The 12,198-nt window shown below is 34.1% G+C and overlaps 1 protein-coding gene across 1 annotated transcript; it reads right to left on the bottom strand.

The window, feature by feature from the left end:
* Positions 1-1,071: 1,071 nt before the first annotated feature.
* Positions 1,072-4,583, bottom strand: has1 (hyaluronan synthase 1). The gene is made up of 5 exons (XM_058406785.1): positions 4,320-4,583; positions 3,228-3,881; positions 2,863-3,088; positions 2,423-2,555; positions 1,072-2,293 (listed from the first exon to the last, which is right to left on the bottom strand). The coding sequence occupies exons 2-5, from the start codon at positions 3,864-3,866 to the stop codon at positions 1,618-1,620; spliced, it is 1,674 nt and encodes a 557-aa protein (XP_058262768.1). The 5' UTR covers positions 3,867-3,881; positions 4,320-4,583; the 3' UTR covers positions 1,072-1,617.
* Between the last annotated feature and the right edge of the window lie 7,615 nt (positions 4,584-12,198).

Here is a 12,198-nt window from a genome sequence, read left to right as displayed (position 1 = left end):
CAATGTCATTAAGAATGATCTTCAGTGTAGAGAAGAACAAAGAGTCCTGGAAGTGAAAGTTTGGCCCCCACAGAACCTTGATCTTGAGTCTGTCTGAGATCACATAAAATGAGAGAGGGATTCTCAGTTCTCCATATCCATATATATATATATATATATATATATATATATATATATATATATATATATATATATATATATATATATATATATATATATATATATATATATATATATATATCAAAGTTCTTCTCAAGTATTTCACATACATTTTTGATGTATGTCCACTATGCACTCTCTAGTCCCTTTTTCCCTCTCCCAAATTTCACAAAACATTTTATCACAGAACTCTATGCTTCATGTTGCTATTTTGTGGATGTTTAGGAGATTTAATGGACTATATTCTTTAAGGAAGCTCACATCCTTTAATGTTTGCAGCAAGATTTTGGTGATCTTCTTTCAGGCTATGCCAGGCCTGGGAGGCAAGGAATCATACTGATAGAGAAGGCAGACATCCAACAGCGCTTACACTGGGCATATGAGTATCAGAACAGGACAATGGAGTAATGGAAGAAGGTGGCACATGATCCTGTATGAAATGATCTCTTTTGTTGAAGAAGAACTCAAAGGCAGTGTTCACCTTCAAAACAACTGATAATTGAAACCGCAGCACAAGAGTGTCTCATACAGCGACCCAGTACACAATGCATCATGCCATATTAACTAGCAATTAGTCTTAGGTTTATCATATGAATCCATATATCATAATGCACCCAGGGCTTATGGCACACCAGACTTCACAGCTCCCTCTGGATGGATTATTTTCACTATTATTTATCTACACACCCTCAAGGCCATGCCTTGAAGGTAACAACTGTATATAACTTCTCCTTCACCAAAGGAAACAATACCTTCACCTCAGCATCTGTCATTTAAACATATATACATTATATACTATTTTGTCATCATGTGGATTTTATTATTGAACTATTATAACTTTTTTTCCTGTATAACTGTATTGTTGAAGCAGTGGCCCTAAAATGACAACAGAAATAGAGATTGTACAATAAATTGACGATTATAATATTACAAATTTAATCAAACAATTCAAACAATACTTCACATTTTCACAATATAATTCCTGTTATAGTCACTGTTATAAATAGACAAGTCCATAAACATAACAAACTGTGCAGGTGCAGCATTTTCCAGCAATTTCATTCTGTACAAGTGAGTTTCATCTGTCATTAATACTGAATTAAAGTAATAAATAGTGTCTCAGACTAAAAAGTAACAAAAATTCAAAGACAAAAATTGCACTGCTCAACAAAATCTATTGACTACATGCCACAGTGCACAACTATAAATACTGTATGTCAACATTTGAATTTGAACTTCCACAAAGTTTGTATAATACAAAGTGACTTTATATAATGCAGTTTGTGTAATACAGAGCAAACTGAATAATACAGTGGAAATTTTTCATATCAATCCATATCAAGCATAACAAAACAACAAAAACAAATAAACATAGTGCACACAAACAAACAAACATGCAAATAAATAAATAAATAAACAAACAAATAAATTAATTAATAAAAAAACATGAAAATTCTACTACACAGTCACATTGTAACTCTGTGAACGTTTTCGGCACAGTTTACGAATCCACACCCAGTATATGAGGATCATTATTAACCAGTAACTGACATATGCCACAGCACCATAGATCAAATATTTGATCTCTTCTTTTTTGGCAGCTGAGGTCCAGTCCTCTTTGCTTTCCCTGTAGATTGTGTAGCCTAGACCACTCAGCAGGATGGCTGCCCATACTGACAGGGGAAGGATAGGGATGTAATTTCCCACTATCTTACGACGTCCTGATGTGCCCCAATTGCTTTTATTAATGGTAATCATGGCAAAATACCTCGTGGGCAGAAGACTTGTCATGTAGAGAACAGAATAGAGAGACATGAAGATCATCACTAGGCTTTGTCGCAAGATGCATGCATAAGCTGCCTTAATCAGCCCAATAAGTTGAATGCAGCAAAGGACCCACAGGATGTTCCACAGTGTACCCACCCAGAAAAGACGGATTATGGTGGCTGTGACGAAGAAGGGGAAGATTCCAGCCACAATGGACTCATATGTCATCCAGAGACTATGCTTGTGCCACCACATGGCATTGTAGAGCCATTCACGAAAATAGGACTTTGTCCACCGCATCTGTTGGTTCAACCAACGCAGGAACTGGGAAGGTGTCTCTGTATAGCACTTTGAGCGAGCTGTGTACCTGATGAGACAAGAAATATAAAAGTACATTAGTGTTGAACTTAATTAATTACTGCATGCATATCAGGAATTATTGTGTGGAACTGCTCAAACTGTGTGACTGTCTTACTTGCAGTGTGACATTACTTACTTGGTAGCATATCCCAAGCTCAGCATGCGATTTGTAAGATGTCGATCATCTCCAAAAGTGCAGTGTTTTCCAAGAAATTTTTGGTTGTACCAATCTTCCAAAAACTGTTGTAAAAGGTCATTCCTGTATAGACCTGTAGAAGAGACCAAGTAGTGCAAATATATATAAATATAAATATAAATATAAATATAAATATAAATATAAATATAAATATAAATATAAATATAAATATAAATATAATTAATTAATCTGTATTATTCTTATTATTCTTATTCTTATTCTTATTCTTATTCTTATTCTTATTCTTATTCTTATTATTATTGATATACATAAATCATAATTATGTATTTAACTGTAGTTTAGCTCTAACTACTTCTAAGTAATTATATAATTACTCATTACTAGCTAATTGTGTACTTCACACAATCCTTCTTATTTACCTAAGGGACCGCTAATACAAGAGACACAGTCAAAAAATGACTGGCATGCTCTCTCGACATTAAAAGCCATCCAGTATCGCAGACTGCTCATGAAGCTGATGTAGGAGTCTTTCAGGTTAAGAATCATCACATCGCCACCAACAGCACCATATTTTGTGTTGCTCTCAAGCACCTTCACCAGTTCTACTGTTGCCAGGGGATCCAGCTTTGTGTCGGAATCACACACCTGAAGGATAAAATGAAGAAGAAGAGGAATTAAGAATGAGACTACTACCTTCTGTAGTAGAAATAAGTGACAATATTACAAATACTTTTATTCTATCTTAAATCATTTCTAGATATCATTTAATCTAGACACTGCTTACTTGTATAAAGTCCACTGAAGAACCCAGTGCCTTGAATGCTGTGTACATCACTTCTCTCTTCCCTCCCCACTTTTGCATAATGCAAACACACCGCTTGGTTCTGATAATCTCTTCCACCTCCCTGCGTTGGATATCCTCCTCTGGACCCACCCCGGCTGGCTGTGTGTGGTAATTGTTCTGCCACACATAGCAGCCAGGATCCTGATCTGCAAAAATCTCCCGGAACATCTCCATCATGTAGAGGTCTTCATCTGTATTACCATCTACCACCATGACAATCCGGAGCAACTCGGGTGGATAATGAAGTGCCTTAACTGATTGCAAGCAGTCCCGTAGGTACTTTGGGTCCTCCTGGTAAGCAGAGATGGTAAAACCCACAGTCTTGGTGTAGGAACAAGCTTCTCGTCTGGTACGCATCCGCCGATGCTCCACATAGGCAAAAATACTCTGTACCAGTAGATGAAGACTTAGCAGAAGGCCATAGAAGCCAAAGGCCATAATGCCATACTGGGATGCTACAATATTTACATGGGCAATGTAAGCCCATAGTACCAGTCCAAATATTAGGAGGGCAAAAAGAAATGTTAGGAAGATTCGTACACCAACACCCAGCTTCCAGAAAAGTGGTTTGATGTCCATTTTATCTCACAGTCACTAAAAGAGGGGAAAAAAACAACAGCATGCAAATTTATTTCATAGAAATTTTACATGCTCTTATACATATATAGTATACATACATCATTTTCTGCACTGATTAGTGTTTTTTAGAAATACAATTATTATAAATACAAAATATATATAATTATACAATTATATAAATACAAAAATTTAGAAAACAATTTTAGAAATTGTTTAGAAACTTTTAGAAACTTTTAACTTGTTTTAACACAGCATGTATAAGAAATTATTGAGAAAATAAGTTGTTACAGTTTAGTCTGGCTGATGTTGTTGTTTAAACAATTCAAAACACACATATAAGCAAAATGCTAAACTATATGATTAATTAATTTAATATGTGCAGGAAGCGGACTAACTGTGTTAAAATTCTCATAGAGAAGAGTGGATCTGAAAAGAAATCTTGAAGACACTTACCTTATAAGCTGAAGCTTCAGTCACCTGTTCGTCGATTTGTCCCTGTGTGGTACTGTGAACTGTGGTACTGTGAACTGGTGCACAGCTTCAGCGGTTTATAAAGCCACGCACGCAGCGGTTTATAAAGCCACGCACCCGCCCACACGACTTCGACCACAAACACGTCGAAAAGACATTTCTGTTGTGGTGGTGCCAAATAATGCCTTTCTGTACGTCATCGGAGATCTCCTTAATGTATCAAATAAAAATCATCAGGTCTACTAACTCGGACTGTGTACACTGTACAGTTATATCGTCACTGAACAGGTTTGGTAGCGTTAACGTCATACGGCCACTCCCGAGTCGTGAACATCGCTGGTGACAAATTTTCATTTTGCATTCCATCAAAGTGTATTCATTAACTAATTAAAAAATAATTAATTGTTCCAAATTGCATATAGTATAAGAGGAATAAAAAGAGCAGTTTTTGTATTTTTTGAAAAATAAATAAATAAAATAAAATAATAATAATCATCATCATCATCATCCTTCTTCCTCCTCCTCTTCTTCTTCTTCTTCTTCTTCTTCTTATTATTATTATTATTATTATCATCATCATCATCATTATCATTATCATTATCATTATCATTATCATTATCATTATTAATTAGAAAGACTTCTGTATTTATAACTTTATATGTTACACTGATTTAATTAGATTTACATTTTGATAGATGTTGCTTGAATAAATTGGCTTCTTCGTGTATGCCTTGTTTGGCGAATTCCTTCAAACATGAAAAATAGATGTAAAAGAAATTCGAAATTTCCTCTTTTTTGTTCTATTTAGAACTCGCCCGAATGAATCTACAGTATGTCCAGATCTCAGGCGACTGACATGAGATTCTAGAGACTCTACAAATAAACCTCTTCACTGTTCTAAACCAGGATTTGTCGTCCAGTCAGCGGGTGGGGTATTGGGGATGAGTAAAGGAAACAATTACTTAAGTCACATTATTAAGAACATGATTAAGTCACAAAATATGTTTATTCTCGTCTGGTCAACGGGTGGGGTCACGTGCAAAAGAAGGAATGCCTTCTGCTCTACATAGTGAAGTCACAACTATGTCGTTCAGTTGGTGAGTTTGTGATTCCTTAATTAATACGCTTATATTAATTAGGCCTAACTTATTTCAGAATGTGTAGCCTTAATACGATGATAGTGGTGTGGTGGGCAGACACAGAATCTTGAAAGAGAAGGATCTTACACTAAACAAAGTTTTACATTTAAAAATAAAAAAGAGAATAATAAAAGAATAAATGGAGATCGATATAATTCAATACAACTGATCCCCATAATCAAAAAATAAACAATATATTTCCGTTTTTACCTGAAAGACGTCCTGAAACGTGATCTCTCATGATTGAATGAACGATGATAACAGTTTTAAGATATTTATTAGATATGTCTGATTTACCTACGCCAGACGTCTACATTTAATACGTTTTATTTACTTGTAATATAACTACACCACAGTACACATACACACATATATAGAATATATTTGTAGCTTAATGTTGGCTGACAATATATATTTAAAACAGGAAATAATAAAAACAAAAAAGAATATTTTTATTTGGCTTGGGGGAAAATGAACATATATATGTTCATATAGAACGTACATATATGGTCTGGTTTGAGAAATAAGATATTATTATTATTATGATTATTTACTCGTGAAGAAGATTAGAGAAAAGTTCGAAGGTTGTAGCATGTCAGGGGTACACTGTAACATCACCGTATAACAGTTTAAAATCCCCCTCTAACAATTTAATCTAAATTAAAAATGACATTTAAAAACATACAAGACAAACCAAGGTATTATATCACTAAAGCACGTATTATCTTATAAATAAATGATCACAAAAAAGAAAATGATGTAAAGGTGGTTTATTTATTTGTTTGTTTGTCTGTTTGTTTACTTCCTTGCTTACTTACTTAATAACACTGCTTAATGATCTGTCTGTGTGGTCTATCTATGAAAAATTTTAGGCACATATTATTTTTTCCTTGTTTTACCAATCTCCACTGGACACAAGCCATAGGACATGACAGATGCTGTATAAAAGGTACTGGCTAAGTATCTTGGGGCTAAGTGCATCCTAATCTTCGCTGTTAAAAAAATGTTGGGAACAACCAACAGGGAGTTTCTCTATCACTCCTGCCTCTTTGTTTCTTTAGTGTGATAAATCTATAAAGGGTCATATGACAGCAACAGATAGCAACAAGCCACATCTCTTACTGACTTGCCTTTCATTACTTCATGTCCTGCCATTCACAAACCAGCAACAGGTTACACCCCTGTTTGTTTTTCTTGGCCCGTTTCTAATGCTGCAATAAATAAAATCATATAAGGGAATTACGTGAATTGACATATTACACTGAATAGCTGTAGTTTCTTTTAATAGCAGGGCAAGTTTTAATACGGTGTTACAACATACCCCCTGTGAACAACTTGGATTTGGACCAGACTCAGTTCTGCAGGCCATATAAGAATTTAGAGACTATGTAGGATTATAACTGAGAAATGATAGATTAAAATGAACACTAAAGGTGACACACCTTTTGTAATTGTGGAATTATTTTAACTTTTGGAATTGGACTAATCAAGACACTAACACTTTTTGCCATATGCTTTGGGGTATTTACTTGAACTTGGATGTTTTCTTCTGAGATGATCAACATAATTAATAAGTAAATGATTGGAATTTATGACACCAGGGGACGGGTAACAAAGACACAGGCAAATGCATGTGACAAACAGAAGAAGAACACAGGACTTTATATAGGAGTGCTAATTAGGGGTAACATGGACAGGTGCTTAGGCTGATGGGTAACAAATTGATTCAGATATAATTATGACACCAGATTATTTTAGCTTTTTTCTCTATTTTTCCATAAAATACTTCTTGTTTTATGTTTTATATTTTATTTAATGTATAATATATATATATATATATATATATATATATATATATATATATATATATATATATATATATATATATATATATATTATACATTACAACTGTATAAAAATAATGTATTTTATGTGGTTTATAAGAATACCTTATCTCTGATTCATGTGATCCTTTACGAATCTCTCTTTGTCTGACTAAGTAGGATCCAGAAGGACAAGATTCTTCATTGTTCAGCAGTGTGTTGAAAAGATAAAAAAAAACCCAGACATATAGGATACAGTGGATTTCTGAAGGATATAGTCTAATCCCTCTCCCAGGACTCCCAACAATGTATCTAACTGCTGAAGTCCTATTCCATCATGTGTTCTCTTAATTTGGTGTACATGAGGACATTGTGACTGGCCAGAGCAGTAAGACTGACCAGGGTGCTCATTGGAAAGACTGTCTCTTTTCTCTGCTTCAAAATGGCTTGCTATTCTCCCATAGTCAGATCTCTGGTCTTTATGTTGGTTTATCTCTTTTAACAACAAATGTAGTCTTCACAGGTCAAGATCAGGGCTCAAACCCAGAGTAGTTATTCAGAGCTGTCAGTTTAAACAAGCAGTCTAACAGGGCACACCTGGACAACAAGTAATATCTGTCAGTCACACTTTCCAAAATTTTTAATCATTCTGTAAATGGGTGGGTTCAAACGAAAGGTGCCATGTTATAAGTTGTTAAAAAAGTAAATTTTGATCTGTCAGCTTATATTCATCTTTTGACCTCAAACCCAAATGTCTTCAGCATGTAGCAAAAAATACCTTTGGAGGGGACTCCAAATTTGTGCATAAATTTGACATGTGTATATATGCACTGGTAATATATTTAATGCCAAAAACAAAAGTGTCTGTCAATACAATATTCTCTGTGTACCATGACAACAATAATGATGTGATTAATGTGTAGACATTCAGCTTTAAGTCACAAAATTATACATTACACACATGATACAATAAATTAATACATTAACTGTTTAGAACTTACAGTCATTATAAATATACCCCGATCAGGCATAACATTATGAAAACCTGACTAATCTCGTGTTGGTCCCACTTTTGCTGCCAAAACAGTCCTAACTCGTCAAGGCACAGATACCACTAGATCCCTGAAGGTGTGCTCTGGTATCTGGCACCAAGATGTTAGCAGCAGATCCTTTATGTTGTGTAAGTTGCGAGGTGGGGCTTGCATGGGCTCCACCTCACAACTTACAGGACTTAAAGGACTTACAGGACTTAAAGGACACATTCAATAGATACTAACAACTGCAGATCAGGAACACCCCACAAATTGTTACGCTTGCCCATTTTTTCTGCTTCTAACACATCTCTTTCTCCCTAATACATCCCACCCACTAACAGGTGCCATGATGAGGAGATAATCAGTGTTATTCACTTTTCTGTGGTCATAATGTTATGCCTGATTGGTGTAGTTCCTGTAGTTCATAGGATTAAAAGTAAATGGACAGTTTACTGATTAGAATTTACAGGGTCAGATGTGGTCTGCATGTCAGATGCATCTCATGACCAAAGAAATAAAAGGTCTGAAGTTGATTCCAAGTGTTGAATTTGCATTTGCCAAAGAGGTGTGGATGGAAGTGGAGGAGGCCTTCACTAGGTTGTAAAAAAGAACAAACCTGTTAGAGAGATATCAGAAACTTTAGAAGTGGCCAATATGGCACATTCTTTAAAAAGCATGTTTGAGAACTGCATACTTTTTAATTAGGCTACTGATATAGTCTAAAAGTAACATTTTCATGTTTCAATTGTATGGTATGGCCATAGATACCAGCAATCCACCATGCACAAATTAATTAAGAAATATATTAATAAAAAAAAAAAATATATATATATATATATATATATATATATATATATATATATATATATATATATATATATATATATATATATATATGTAATATGCCGTCCACAATACTCTACTCTAAGTTATGAATTAAGGTTTATTTTTTAAAAATAAGAGCAACTGAACTGAAAAGTGGAAATGAATAAAATGTTTTGCAGTGTTAAGATTACACTTTATAATTGAGAAAACACACATTTATAGAATATTTCAGTACACACAGCAATATTCAAGATGTTTGCAATTTCATTTACATAGCTAAGGAGACCAGGTTAAATGATAGCACCAAAGACAGAACACAGAATTCTAATAGTGTGTAATTTAATGAATGCCCCCTTTTTCATTATATGCACTGAATACAGTGCATATAATTCATACAGACTAGACTAATTCTAGCCATGCATCTATTTATATTCTAAACTATTTTAATTTTGTGAATGTGTGGGTAAATATACGTTATTAACAACATCAAGATTTTGATTTAAAACGTGTAAAAAATTAAATAAACAGTTATTCCATCACGTATTGTAATTGCTTCTATAGGCCTACAGGTGGCGGTATTGTGCTTAAAGACAGACTACATCCGGCTGTTGAACAAAGCTGTATATCTGTAGAGGATGTAACAGCCATCCTTCTTTCTGTGTTGATTGCTTTGGAAAATGATTCATGGAAAATTATGCATAATTGCATTGCACAAAAAAAACATAAAACATGCAGAATCATGAAAAAGGCTGCTGCAAGTGCTATAGTTTGTTCACCAAATCACACAAGAATCTCCCTTAGCAAATCCCTAGCAAACACCATTGGATGGGTATACCACAACGCAAAGTAACTGGATAAGCTAGGCTTATTTCAGCAATAATGGCTAAATTCTTTTTAATGAAATTGCAGTATGAATGTATTATATTTGTTTTTGCAATGCTTGAATTTTTATCTTTGGTCTCCTCATTTATTTAAATATTTGTCAGGCTACCTATTTTCTCTTTGATTAATCTTGAAAAAAAAAAAAAAGAAAAAGTTTTCTCACGTCAAATTACTTTTGTTTTCAGATTATATTGCAGCATAACAAAGGGCACTTGTGTTTTAAAACTCTTTGTTATCTTATAATTTCAACATGATTACTGCATGCCAGTTATTAGAGCATGACATAAACTGTTGCTGACCTATAAAGCAACATACTTTTAAGAACTGTGTTGTAAATTTTGCCAACATAGTTAAGTATTTATCACTGACAGGCAGAAAAACAGTTGAATGTAAGGGTACATTTAGCACACCCTGTAATTATGTGTACTTAAGAGCTTTATATATAGTGCATTCCTATTCCACAAAAATCCTCTTCTTCTCATACTGTGACACAGTTGGTTTGCTAACTTAAAAGTCAATGGGAATAGTTTCTTGAAATAAGCATAATGAGGATAATAAAATATATATATATATATATATATTTTATTTTTATTTTTTTTATATTATATATATATTATATTTTTATTTTTTTATTTTATTTTATATATATATATATATATATATATATATATGTATATATATATTATATATTATATGTATTTTCCCGATAACCTTCTATTCTGATTAATTTTAGGTAATATATAGGTAATATTAACTTGATTTTTTTAAACATTTTTAATATAAATAATATACAAATGACACCCACGTGAGACAGACTATAGAACTGTGCATTACAGTTTTGTAACACAAATTTGCAAATGTAAACAACATCTATTATGTGTTACTGTCACGCGTCAAAGACAGCTGTAGTTGCAGGTTCAGCACTGCATTAAAACACTGCCAAACAATCCAAAAATGAGAGACAGGGGTCAGGTTAAAAAGAAAAAACAGGCAGCTGCTCAGACAGAGCAAACAGATAAAATCAGGCAATACCAAAATCCAAACGTCAAGTGTGTGGTGTGGTGTGTGTGTGTGTCAATGATTGCTTGCTGTTCTGTGTAATAAAGAGTGAATAAACAGTGAGCATTGACCACCAACTGGGATGAACCTAAGGCACATTATCTTGAAGACATTTCTAAGTGGTTCCAAACATAACCAATGCAGACAGAAAGGGCAACAAGTCAACAAGTTCTTATACATTCAACTGCTTTTGTCTGCAGGTGCCTGCATTTTTAACTAACATATGAATATTTTTATTTTGAAAAAAAAAAAGTTAATTTAATGTTCACTTTTTCTCTGCATGAATAAATGTAAATCTTAAAACCTAATTATTTCTTATCTTTCTTTCTTTAAGACAAGTTTTTTTTTTCTGAAGATTCAAGCTGTTATTAAATATACACTGAAATTCTGTCATTTCTCATTTGCATGAGAGAGAGAGAGAGAGAGAGAGAGAGAGAGAGAGAGAACTTATGCAAGTATAATAAAATTTACATGAAAGTCAGAAACATGTTAGGGAAAAATTGGACAAATAAAAAAGTTAAATAACCTTGTTGTGATGTGACTGTGTTCAGAGTGTTTGAACCATTGTTAACAAATGTTAACCCCAAATTAAGATCAGCTGCTTCAGTAGGATTTTCTTAATGGTTTCAACTTAGACAACAAAGTGGATCACCTCTCCCAAGCTATGGGTGTCTCCATTGTGTCGCACACCACCACCACCATCACCACCACCAGTACCACCAACACCACACTTCCATTGGTGCTTGTCCCTGATAAACTTTCAGGTGACGTTTCTCAGTGTAAAGGATTTTCTTAATGGTTTCAACTTAGACAGCAACGTGGATCACCTCTCCCAAGCTATGGGTGTCTCCATTGTGTCGCACACCACCACCACCATCACCACCACCAGTACCACCAACACCACACTTCCATTGGTGCTTGTCCCTGATAAACTTTCAGGTGATGTTTCTCAGTGTAAAGGATTTTGTTACAGTGTTTTTTTCTCAGTGACTAAGAATCATAGAGAGGCAAAGAAAGTTGCTTGTTTCCTCAATCTGCTCTCTGCAAAACAATGAAGTGGGCTTCTGCAGTCTTGGAGAATGTTTTAACAACTCCCCAG

The sequence above is a fragment of the Hemibagrus wyckioides genome, linkage group LG01 (genome assembly GCF_019097595.1).
Source record: "Hemibagrus wyckioides isolate EC202008001 linkage group LG01, SWU_Hwy_1.0, whole genome shotgun sequence".
Taxonomy (NCBI): domain Eukaryota; kingdom Metazoa; phylum Chordata; class Actinopteri; order Siluriformes; family Bagridae; genus Hemibagrus; species Hemibagrus wyckioides.
Note: the sequence above shows the minus strand (reverse complement) of the source record. Positions and strands in the feature narration are given on the sequence as shown.

Excerpts from the sequence above, each read along its gene's own strand:
- has1 (XM_058406785.1), bottom strand. The coding sequence starts at position 3,866 with ATGGACATCAAACCACTTTTCTGGAAGCTGGGTGTTGGTGTACGAATC. Across the intron at positions 2,556-2,862 it reads TTGTATTAGCGGTCCCTTAG|GTCTATACAGGAATGACCTT; the intron begins GTAAATAAGAAG and ends TCTCTTCTACAG. Across the intron at positions 2,294-2,422 it reads AGCTTGGGATATGCTACCAA|GTACACAGCTCGCTCAAAGT; the intron begins GTAAGTAATGTC and ends TTGTCTCATCAG.